Source organism: Oncorhynchus mykiss, chromosome 4, assembly GCF_013265735.2.
Source record: "Oncorhynchus mykiss isolate Arlee chromosome 4, USDA_OmykA_1.1, whole genome shotgun sequence".
Taxonomy (NCBI): domain Eukaryota; kingdom Metazoa; phylum Chordata; class Actinopteri; order Salmoniformes; family Salmonidae; genus Oncorhynchus; species Oncorhynchus mykiss.
In genome coordinates this window covers 6790283-6803210 of record NC_048568.1, presented here as the reverse complement: position 1 = coordinate 6803210, position 12928 = coordinate 6790283, and the positions used below count along the sequence as shown (strand labels likewise).

At 40.6% G+C, this 12928-nt stretch overlaps 1 protein-coding gene across 2 annotated transcripts in view; it reads right to left on the bottom strand.

Annotated features, from left to right (window-relative positions):
- LOC110520963 (protein lin-28 homolog B-like) overlaps window positions 1–6804 on the bottom strand; it is a 38646-nt gene extending 31842 nt beyond the window's left edge. The window contains exons 1-2 of one of the 2 annotated variants that reach the window (XM_021598414.2): window positions 6557–6804; window positions 5695–5885 (exon numbers count right to left, since the gene is read on the bottom strand). In XM_021598414.2, the coding sequence (XP_021454089.2) occupies window positions 5695–5885; window positions 6557–6566 (201 nt within the window). In that variant the 5' untranslated portion in view covers window positions 6567–6804. The remainder of the gene's footprint in view (window positions 1–5694; window positions 5886–6556) is intronic. The other variant, XM_036975524.1, reaches the window with a different exon arrangement.
- Between the last annotated feature and the right edge of the window lie 6124 nt (window positions 6805–12928).

The following is a 12928-nucleotide window of genomic DNA, read 5'->3' as shown; positions in this document are numbered from 1 at the left end:
AAGTCACATGACCGCTCCACTTTCTTCTTCTGCGGTTTTTAAGCATTGAAGTAAAGAGGGGGAGGTGGGTCTGTGGCAGGGACTGGGGAGGGGTAGGGCTTTCATGCCAAATGGAGACACAGGCCAGAGATTAATCTCAATGGCCTCTCGAGTGGCGCAGCGGTCTAAGGCACTGCATCGCCATTGAGATCAACCTCCGGCCTGTGAGGCATCGAAACAGACCTGGGTTCGTACCCGGGCTGTATCTTAACCGGCCTCAATCGGGAGTCCCATAGGGCAGCGCACAATTGGCCCAGCATCGTCCGGGTTAGGGGAGGGTCTGGCTAGGGGGGCTTTAAAGTAGGCTGTCATTGTAAATAAGACTTTGTTCTTAACTGACTTGCCTAGTTAAATAACGGTTAAATAAAAATAAATGTACAAAAAAAATCTCACTAGGGGCCCACTTTAACACACAACACACACATGCATGCATACACACAAAACCAAAATCTCCAAGTGCTCAGATATTATTAAGGAGTGGACCTGCTGGCAAGAACAGAAAAAAGCAACTGAAAAATACATGCACTTTTGCAAACACACACACACCAAAAGAGACTTGTGGGTAAATAGCAATGGGTTGATTGATGTGCCAGCTAAACATCCAAGCGTGAAAATGTGAGGTGCTCAAGCAACACACAAAGACAGAAGATTCTTACATTTAATCTCCAAAAGAGGAAATGCATTAATGTAATTCATCATAAATCATCACTGGTGAAATAAACAAACAAACTGAATAAAAATGTCTCATAGTGCGGGTGCAACGCTGGCACAAGGTAGTAGTAGTGGTCATATAGAGAAGCACTCACACACACACACACACACTGGAAGTGATTGGACGTGAACCCCCCTGATGTTTGGCCCCCCCCGGGAAGATTTCTCTGGGGTCAAGATGGGACTAGCTCATTATTTCTTTCTTTCTATGTCCCTCTACATCCTCGGTCTCCTTCGTTATACCTCCCCCTCTTTTTTCTTCTCTACCTCCTTCTTTCTCTATACCTCCCTCTCTATCTTTCCTTATCTTGAGCTCTTTATCTCTCATTCTTTTCTACCTACTCTCTTTTGTTCCTCTCTCTTTTCCCTTCTGTACCTCTCTATACCTCTCTCTCTCTCCCTCTGTATCTTTCCTTATCTCGAGCTCTTTATCTCTCATTCTTTTCTACCTACTCTCTTTTGTTCCTCTCTCTTTTCCCTTCTGTACCTCTCTATACCTCTCTCTCTCCCTCTGTATCTTTCCTTATCTCGAGCTCTTTGTCTCTCATTCTTTTCTACCTACTCTCTTTTGTTCCTCTCTCTCTTTTCCCTTCTGTACCTCCTCTCGCTTTCCTTCCTTTTCTACCTCTTTATATCCTTCTCTCTTCCTCTTTCTCACTCTCCTCTATTCTCTCTCCCCCCGCTCTCTTTGCCTCTTTCTTATTCTCTACCTCTCACTCTCTACTACTCTCTCGCTATCTCTCCCTCTTCCTCCCTACCTCCCTCTTCTAATCTAATTCCCCATCACTAATTTATCCCTCTTCTAATCTACTTCCCCATCACAAATGTATTTCCTACCACTCTCCTGTTATTTTTCCCCACCCCTCTGTCCCTCTCCCTCTGTCCCACTCTTCCTTCCCTTGCCCCCTCCCTCATTTGCTTCTCCAACCCCTCCTCTTTCCCTCTTCTGCATAACCTCTCCTTTCTCTCCCTCTAACTACCTTTCTTACTCCCGTCCTCCCAATCCCCTCTCTTCTACCATTCTCTCTTTCTCTGTTCTCTCTCTTCTTTCCTAACCTCCCCCTTTAGTCTCTACCTCATTTATTTTCTCTCTCTTTCTCCTCCCCTCCCCCCTCCCCCTCTCATTATCTCAATAATTCCTGCATGCATAGAAAATTATCACACATTGTCACAAACTGGAGCCCAATCTGAATCTTGCACTCAAATGATATTTTTTCCATGGGACAAAATGTGTCTTTATCTTTGGAGATAATATTTACAAATGGTACAATCTTCCCAAGCAGCAAGCAACAGAAATACCCCATAACAGTGTGTGTGTGTGTGTGTGTGTGTGTGTGTGTGTGTGTGTGTGTGTGTGTGTGTGTGTGTGTGTGTGTGTCAGCTCTCCAACCCTTGAGGCTACGTCATATAACTGATCAGGCATGTCTGCAACTGAAAAACAAGCATACATGGCCCCCCAATCAACCCTACCACAAGGTTACATTCTAAACTCTAGATAGGTTTTTATGCATTCAAACGAAAAATTGTCCCATCAATAAACTTTTCAGTAATATAGTTGTTTTGTGCACTGACCACAGTGAGGTAGGGGGCCTGTTCTGGATCTTGCACATCAGCGAGGCACCTTCAGCTTGCATGAATGGCTTGCATGAAATTGTGCTTTATTCGTTGAGTGATAACCTATGTTGTACATTGTGTTTTACTGGAATAAAAGTAAGCTACTGGAGAGCCAACGTATCTGACTATACCTGCTAAACAGGTATATAATATTATATAATATAATAGATTTTACTTTGATTGTTCAGGTTCACCATCACCAACAGTTTTGGTAGTTTTGCTTTAAACAATTCCGTGTATATGGTCATTTTTAGATATACAGGGTAAAGTTGATCATTTCATAATGAGCAATCCCTTTTGTGAGGTGCACTGCATGGCCGAAGCAAGAGGAGTAAAGAAGATCTCTACGGAAACATTTCCAAATGGTCAAAACCATTTGATTTTGAGATGTGGGTGAAATCCAAAATTGTGCTATATATTCATTGGCTATGTCATAGCTACATTTGTAAAATATAAATATTGATATATTGACTAGTCAAACACTTAATCTGCAAAAATGAAAAGTTAATTTGTGGGTGATGGTTATTTCAGAACCAAAATGGGGAGACAAAAAACAGGCTACATTGCACCCCCTAATCTGATAGTGGGAGATGCCTCTCTTCTGGCTCAGCTCAGGTGCCAACATTGTACATACACATAATTTACACACACACATCTACACACAGACAGAAGTCATCTCAGACCGGCCCAGCTCAGAGAGGCCCAGCTCAGAGAGGCCCAGCTCAGAGAGGCCCAGCTCATGAGCTCCATCATCAGCAGATATGAATTTCGAATGGAAAATGTATGTTTTTTATGCAACAAATGTTAGGGCATCGAATAGCATCGCATTGAACCTAATCATTTCAAACTCAAACGGATCGTTCCTGTGAATAGTATCAGAGCCCATGTATCTAGATTTGTGTTGAATCATCTTGAAAGGGAATATGCACATCCCTACTGAATTGGCAATTTCATTGGTAGTTGATGATTTACATTTGAAAGACTACACTGTCATCATTAACAACAGTATTACAGTAGTAATTCCAACATTATGAATGAGCACGTGTATTCCTCTAAAATTGTATCGTGAACGTTTATAAGACTTCGCAGAGTTATATCTTATGAATGTGTGTATTCCTCTAAATTGAAATTCATACACATTTATAAGAAAAGTATGTATTATTCTCATTATCGGCATCATAATGATTGCTATTACTTTGAGATCGCGCACATTTCCAACAAAAGACAACAGAATTCTGCAGGAATTCAGCAACATCCTTATAAACATAACGATTGTTATTGCTATAAGTAGCCCGTTCTTCTAAAATCATGAAAGTTTATAAGAAATGGCTCAATAGAATTCTGTAGGGGTGTATCAACATCATAACAATCATTAGTATTATCTTATGAATGTGTGTATTCCTCTACATTTAGATCATGAAAACGTTTAAGAAATGCCTACATCTAAATCTGTACCATAGAGATAGATACAAGAGCCTATAATGCATAGGCCTATTAATAGCCCAATGGTGTTCTATTTATTTCTGTGCTCAGGCCCAGGCTAAGAAACTGCACGCCAGACAATGTTTATTTGACTTCAGCAGGGCTCTCTCTCTCTCTCTCTCTCTCTCTCTCTCTCTCTCTCTCTCTCTCTCTCTCTCTCTCTCTCTCTCTCTCTCTCTCTCTCTCTCTCTCTCTCTCTCTCTCTCACTAAGCACACATCTTTGGCAGGGAGGAAGCTTGTGAGGCTAAAGTAGGTACATCTGACATACCCACTAATGGCTATGATTGATTCAAATTCTCAACCTATTCTGCTCATTTGGATTTCCCCTGCAAAGGAAAATATAGTACAATGCATGAACAACAGGGTGTATTGTCTTCTACTGTGCTGCAAGTTATGTCTTTCGGTTGTTTCTTCACATAAATGTATTCTGCTGAAATATCAACAGGACACAGGAACACACAGTATGTGAAAATAAAATACTATATGCCAGCATGGCACTCTAATCATTTGAATATTATTAGGGAGACAATATAAATAACTGATCAATGAACCAAAAACTTAGCCAGCATGCAAATACTGAAATACATCTTAAGTCTTGGGAGTTCCTTTTTCAGAGCATATAGTGCTGCCACATGAAAAAGTTAGTGATGATGGGAGTAGCCAACACAATAGCAACAAGGAAACATGTTCGCCCAAATTCACCACGAGACCTCAATGGTAGCAGCTACAGCTGCAGCATAGCAGCTTAAAGCTGCGCAATTCATCATTGTAAACTCTCTTGTTACTCACTCGTGTTTGACAGATGTTTTCAAGACGTCGGTTGGGGCCGTGCTAGGCGCTTACATCTTTGAACCAGAATGTTCTCTCACAGTTCAATAAAATAACTTCCCGTGAGACCACAATAAAAGCACCTCCACCGCCAAACCGTGTGGGAAAATAAGATGGTGAAAATGACTACTCCCTTCTCGTTTCTCCTCTTGAGTCTTTAAAAGCGACTTTATTGGACCGTAAAAAAATAGCTATTTAACGGCAACAGAATCAGCTGAAAATATGGATGGGTTATTAGAATATGAACTCGAATGAAAATCTACACACCCAAACTATCCATGTTATAACTTTCGACCAAGCAATTGTACGAGTACTCAAATGACAGCGTTTAGCACTTACTGTCAACAAAAACAAACACAGTATTTCTAGACTGAGTGGGATGTTTATTTCTGTTTCATTCTATTGATGCATATTTTCTTGTAGGCTACTTACTCAAAGTATTTGAGCACGTTTTCCGACATGGTGGGCCATCAAGCATAATCTCCCTGTCCATGAGGCAATAGAAAAACTACAAACTGTCATACAACTGGTGTTCTCCCTCCACGAAGTTCAAGGGGAAGTGAACGAGGGAACGTGTCACTTTAAGGAAACCCACAGCATGTTTTGTGTGCCATTAATATATATACACATGCTAGGGAAACGTCATGATGATTCAAAGTAACACACTTGAACTGTTACAATATCACAATCATTAAGTGATACAAATGTTGCAACCAACACTGGCCTAAGAATGTGTCACTTCGCATTAACACGTGATGTTATTGCCACGCATGGACACAGGTTAATAAACCGATTTTGTAGAATTAAAATCCAGTAATTACCCTTTTAGAAAGGATAGACCTGTGCTGCTTGACCTAGCCTATTGAAACATTACTTATCATTAACAAGGTGGAGTAGGCTATAACGTAGTCTATGGGGTGGAGGATTGCGCCAACGGGGTAGATGCCCAATGCCCACAACCCAAGCTCACAGCAGCACAACATCAACGTGGAAGACTTTTCTCGTTCGGGGGAACTTACTTGGTGGACAAATACGTCCAGAGGGAGGTCTAGGGGGCTCCCCTCGCTGCTGGTCATTGATATAAATCCGAACCCCATTCGAACATTGAACCACTTGCAGTGGCCTGCTCCCGACAGAGGCTGGGGCAGAATCCGCTCTTCCTGCTCCGCCGATTTGGCGGTGTATTCTGCGCCACTTTTAACCGCCCCTCCTAAAAGTCAAATGAAAGTAGTTAGCTAAATACAGTATGTATTGATAAACAGGTGTAGAAGGTGCCCAAGTAGGCTATTTTCCCTATAGTCGTGCGCGCGTATAGTAGGCCGAGTAGTAGCCTATAAACAACTTTTATGGAGCCCGGTTTGTTGAAAAGACCCCATCACTGGACGTTGTGTGAGGTTCGTCTTTGCTCCAATTCTCCCAGCAAAACGATTTTCGAGATCACCTAAGCGTGAACTGGCGCATGGTAGAGTGTTTCGAACATAAAAGCAAAGTGGTGTAAAATAGGCTAATTGTGGGGTTTCTAACTACACAACGGTCAGCGATTCGCAATTGATCGCTTTGCCTTTGCAAATGCATGCTCCCCGTTTGTTTTATTCTGGAGCATATTTGCGTGCATCTACCACGTTTAACCAGCATTGTATGAAACTCAAAGGGCAGGTGTAGGCTACACACATGGTTCCCCATGCAAACCCCAGTTGGGCAGAATACGCTCTTTACCGTTGACAAACTGCTCCAACAAGATCCCAAGGCATATTTTCACATGGCAATAATCTTGGGCGGTACATAACATATAGGATATATAACAATAGTCCCTCGCAGATCCCCCCAATACCATCAGAATAAAAAGTAAGCGCAAAAAATAGAAAATAATTGCAGAATAACCTTCGGCCATGTTTCCCCGCGGACCCTCTCTTCCAAAGTCCCAATCGAAAAGCTTCCTCTGCGAAAACGGGTTATAATAGTCACCATTAATCCGACATCCTCTATTCCAGCGGTCGCAAATTTAGCTCGCATGGTAGTGCGTGCTTTCCCTCTTGATATTTTGTCATGTCTCTCCTTCAATCCCTTCCACACTCAATCCACTTCGAGCGCTTGCACTCGCTCGTTCCTTTTCTCATCCGCTCGCTTGCTGGCTGTGCCTCTAGACACGTGACTTTGTCAATGACATGCTTTCTTGCTGCTAATTTCAGTACGGATCCAGGGAAGGGAATGCAGCGAGGGAAACCGACTCGGAACCGATTATAAGGTCCCAGTGGTCAGTTGTGTCCTCACAATAACAGTCTTTTATAAAAGGATGGACTAGGTCACATACCCATTATCTTGCAAAAACATTTTACAACTTCGGTAGAGAGTCGTGTGAATGGCAGTAGGTAGTCCACTTTGCAATGGTCAACCTTGTTTTCAACTCCTCAATGCAAATTTTAATAGCCAAATCAACCATTTCTAAAATGTCATATTTGATTAACAGCAGCTAAATGCACTACATTGGAAATATAAAGACTGAAAAAAAAGATTTACGCAAACAAACATCTGGTGCAGTAAATATAAAATCTGTTATTCTGCTTCTTTTATAGGACTGTATTACTTTATTTTTCCTACGTTTCTGAGCTCGATTCAGCGGGCTACATGTGGTAAAATAGCCCTAATCATTATGAGATTGGGAATTGGGGGGTTTATTTTAAATTGATAGATTACAATTGTTTGTTGAACATAATTCATTGCTGTATTTACAAAAATTGTCAATTCATTCGTTAAACATATCGCCAAATAATAACCTAAAGATTGTATTCATTAACCTTTGAGTAAATAGAATTTTCCTTATGCATTTTAGAAACGTATTTACGCCTACATTGAGTTCATGTTCACATGACCAGCCCCATATTCCTCCTTCTCTTGCAGAAACTATTAGGTGTAGGCGAAGACTTCAATTACAAATCTAGTATAGGCTATAGCCTATGAATTATTTGGTTAACTTTAAGTGGTATACGTATGGTTATAAAGGCCTGATACACTGCCAAGATTTCCATTGATAAAATTGAGGGGTGGGTAGCATGTGTGTTCCTTCAGAACTTAAAATTCAGGACAAATCAAACAATGGACAACATCCACACAGACATAGCTGCAGGAACTAGGGGTGTTGAGGGTGCTGCACCCCCTGAAAAATCGGGAAAAAATATATATATCGTTTAAGAAAAAAAAATATCACAAACGTAGTGCACTGGGCCTTTACTAGTATTGGTGGACCGATGTAGACTTCTTTACATCTGTAGGGCAGGCACAACATCTCTGCTTTACCAAAAAGGTAGTTTAATTAAGAACAGTATCTTTCAGAAATCAATAGTTGGAATTGTAAGAGTTGTTGTCCTGTCCCTTTCTCTTTGATTGTCATTCTAATTGAACCTTTATTTAACTAGGCAAGTCAGTTAACAACAAATTCCTATTTACAATGATGGCCTACCGGGAACAGTGGAAGTTATGGACAAAGACAAAACATCCACATCAAATTAAATGTTTTTCTTTATCAAATTACATGGAAAGCAACCACTTTTTGTGCAGTATTAATTTACCATCCTTACATGTAAATTGTACATTACTGTATTGGAGGGTCATCTAGGTTTGCACCTGTAGACTTTCTATCACCCTGAAGAAAAACAATGCACAATACAGTAATTGAGTGGGTTGTGATGGTGTGATGTTAGGATGTGGCTCAGTTGGTAGAGCATGTTGCTTACAATACTAGGGCTGTGGGTTCATGGTGGACCAGTATGAAAATGTATGCACTTACTACTGTAAATTGCTCTGGATAAAAGCATCTACTGAAAAGGAATGAATAGGCCATGTCAGTTTTCACATAGAAATAAGTTGCATTTGCAAAGTATTTCAAGAAACTAGAAAATATATATCAAGCAATTATTTGTATATTCCACAAGTATTATCATAATAACTGTTTTGTACAGACAGTTACTGGTAAACACTCAAATACATTTAGTTTAAAAAAGAGGGGTACTGGGGGGGGGGGGGGGGGGGGGTGCGCTGGGCCTTTACTAGTCCTGTATCAGCTGACCAATATAGAACTCTTCAGCAAGGGCACAAAAGAAAATCGCAGCACCCCTACCCCCCAAATGGGTTCCCGCGGCTATTCGCAGTACGTTATGCCTACGAGAGTATGGCTGGAAACATGAGTCTGATGTTTCGCACGCGCACTATCAATTTATCAGCTCTGTCAATATCCAGTCGCAAAACTGTCAAAGGGGAAAAACACGTTGGGAAGGAATTAATCAACAGCAACCCATCCCCACCCACCAGCAGCAAAGCAACACCAAAGAGCCCACCCTCCAGAATTCACGAGTTTACCTCATGCCTCCAACAAAGGCCGGCCCTGCCCAACCCCCGCGCAAATTCTCTGTTTGAAGATGCGGTGAGGAGGGCTCCACAGTGGCCACAAAAATGATGATTTGGGTCACAGGGCCGGTCAACGGTGTCAGATGTTATCGACTCACTCATATCCTGGGAAGGGCTTTTTCTGACCGAACAGAGCTATGTTTGGTGCTTTTCCAATGAGATTTAACCCCACACCAGTGGGCCGCCAGTGTTTTATATTAACGTAAGCTATAGTGTAATCGTGTTTCCATCAGGGGCTTTGACACTAAAGACATGTGGCGATCAACACACCTGAATCATTCAAGACTGTTGATTTGTGAGGTGTTAAAGTTCACAGTTGGCCATTGTTATGTAAATGAGAGCTGAAAAGTACCCAGGGCCTTGCATTGGTTCCAAGTTAGAGGAGGTCCGCCAGAGCCATGGCACGCTGAGCCACGGGTGCCGGACCATGTAGATGGAAACAGAAAAGTCTGAGCCTTTTGGGTAAAACACTGGGGTAAATCCTCATTTGAAATGCATCAGTAATCGTCCACAAGCGTAGGCTATTAGGACTACTGGCAATGTATGTTAGGCTATCCTTTGAAGGCTAAAATAATAACATTCTGATTCTGTAGGGTTCACATTCCCTGCCAAGGCCAGAATTATAAAAGCGTTGATGCTGTATAAAACAAGTCGAAACGTAATCTGTAGATTCTGTAGGTTTTGTCTATATTCTGTCTGTATATTCTTATTGTTGTCGGCGCAATTTCGCCAGGTCAAATTCCTAGTAGGCTACGTGTAAATGTTATTGGCGAATAAAGTTGATTCTGAGTCCAACCTCATAATAAAGGCTTATGAACATAAAACACGTGCAGTGATTAATAAGAGACACAACTAATTAAGCCAATTGGAAAATAAGAATGTCATCTCAATTATTGATTAGCCTAAAACCAAACCAACTGATCAAACATGATCAGATCCTCATAATACAGTTTAATGCCACTTTCACAGACGTAAACAATTCCACATCGAGATTCCAGAGCTTTTTCAATAGCAACGTCCCAACCAGAGATTTGGTGGACTCCTTCACCCTAGCAAACCCCACCCAACCCCCACACCTCACCAACCAAGCTTTGCCTCCCCTCTACCCTGCATTTCTGTCAATAGAGTTCAAAGGGCTAAGGGTGGGGGGTTTATTTCGATGTTTTAACTCATGCATTCCAGCCAGCAATCCCTCACTTTTTATATCCACCGCTAGGAAAAACGAAACATTGTTGACATAGCCATGGGTCAGGCCAGGCCATGCTGTTGGAAAGGAAATGTGTGTTGGGGAGGCTAAAATCAAGCAAACAGGTAAATGTTTTATGTTTATTTATTCATTTAACGTGTTTAGAACAAACCAGCCAATCAGGAGTTTATTTCAATCACAGTGTACTTTACTTGTGTCTACTAGGGAAACATTGAAATAAATTGTATGCACATTTTTACTTGATTTCGTGAAAGAAAGTAACTGAATTATATACTTCGTTAATAGACATTTTTATAAGCGAACATTTTAAGTATAAGATGTGTATAATGCCCATAGTTGGACACGTGGGTGTCTTTGTTTGAGCATAGCAACAAGGCAATCCTGTCTATTTAGACAAAATAAAATTATTTTAAATGCACTTTTCGTTCCAATAAGAGTCATTTATTTGAAATGCAATCAAATGTAGCCTAACTATTTCCTGTAATGGGGTTTAAGACTATAATTTAAGCAAATTATTATTATCTTTGAATAAATTATTAAATTGTAGGCATCAACAATTCAAATCCACGTAGGCCTACATTATAAACAAATAGGGATACTTATTCAAACGATTTAACAGATAAATATGGCTAACGCCCAAAATGTTTTCAAGAGATATCTGAAAAACCCCACTGACAAATCCATTCTAGAAAGTGGTAAGAACTAAAACAATACATTTTCCGCTAATCTGATTTGTTGATTTAATGTCTTTTTTTATTCAACGACATATGCTGCTTTTTGGTTTTAAAAATAGAAACGTTTGAACACAAAATGTGAACACAAAGCCAACAAATATCGAATGACACATCAGTGACGTCAGAGGGTAGCATGAGTGAGATGCGCTTCTCTCTGGCCCGGCAATAAACACGCAAGTTCCTCACAAAGCCAAACAATACACCAACAACCAGCATAGGACAACTAAGAATAGCGCCTTGTTTCTTCACGAATTCTCGTCATTTTAGTGGGAAAATGTTATTTATTAAAGATGTTTTTTCTATGGTCGCGTTTGCTTAGAAATGGGCTAAATGATGTTGTCTTCTTTAATCTTAATATTAGTTCATTCACTCAGGAACCTAACAAATAAGCCGAATGAATATATATATATGTGAGGACCTTTATATCACCCTTTATATATATATTGGTTTTAAAACTGGGTTGAACCGGAACATAGTTTGATTTGAAAATATAGGCCTAATACATAAACTATCTGATATAGGCCTACGCAATAATGTATCCTGTTTTCTAGTTCACTTAAACAATAAATACAATGTGAAGTAGCCTATAGGCGAACTTATTGTAAATGGAATGGAATGCAATTTCCGAATGGTGGCAATATCGACAGCATTGAGAGTCTGATAATAGACTACACCCAACTGTTGCTGCGATGAACAGGTGTTGTTGTCACCATGCAATCCTTCCTTATGCTGCGGAGACATCTAGCCAAGCATTGTTCTACAAATGTATAGTCTGAAAGATCCTTCACTAACCTGTGAGCGACGGTAGAGCCATTGTTATCCTCGTCCTTCTCTGTTCTCAGACCTGCTGCTGTGGGTGGAGATAACCTACAAATGAACCCGTCGTTCTGATCGAATGTCATGTCCACTTGATTTTATTGTAAGTGTGAACTAATGAAACTGTCAAAGTCACACGCGCACTGGATACAGCCGAAAAGTTCAAGCATGCAAGTCGACTACCATTACCGGCATATTTACAAAATCATGTTTATCAGCCAGTTGGTGGTAGATTATTCACGGCGCGGATATACGCAGATTTTCCACGGCTGAATATTTTATAAAGACAGTGTAACATAAACGGACCTGTGTGCGGGACAAGCCATAGGTTTGTCCGGATTTATCACCAAGGAAAAATTGATTGCTGACAGACAGTGTAAGAGTGATCCATAGTCTTACAAATATTTTGTAGCGGGCCAAATAAATACATGAGCATTATGTTTTCTATTATTTTACGAAAGAAAAACAGTAGCCTAATTCATTTTGATTTCTCAAAACATTTGCAATATGCTACTGTGGTTGGTTTTAGATAACAAATAGACTTCTACTAACTTTGTTACGAAAAAAAGAGAGGGTAATGTAGAGCTTGGAATGCAGGGACATGCAGAACGGTTTACGTAAATTGATACTCATTTCATTTAATCCGTTGACATGTTGCTTATTGTTTGTTATAATCAGTAATCCTAATTAGGCGATAGCCTATATTGCTCAATTATGATATGGCCCTAATTTAGAAAACACTCACTCAACAACCCTACCTAGGAGACTTGAGGGTTACGCCCAACCATCCACCCACCTCGACCAACCACCCTCCTTTCGTTTTTGCCTTAAGTAACTATCTGTCTTATGTAATCATGCGAAATGTAACATATCATACTAAATGGAGTGTCTTGGATTTAATCAGAGGATAATAGGAAATGCTCTCAGACCAGGTTGGGAAAAATGCCCAACTAGCCGCCTGCTAGAGAAACGTTGCCTTTTCAAAAATAGAATGGCACAGGCTTTGCACCCGGACTAGTAAAAATGGTGGTCTAGCTCGGCTGGCCAGTGTCCAAAATCTATCCCTGAACAAATGTCACATTATATCAATGGCAA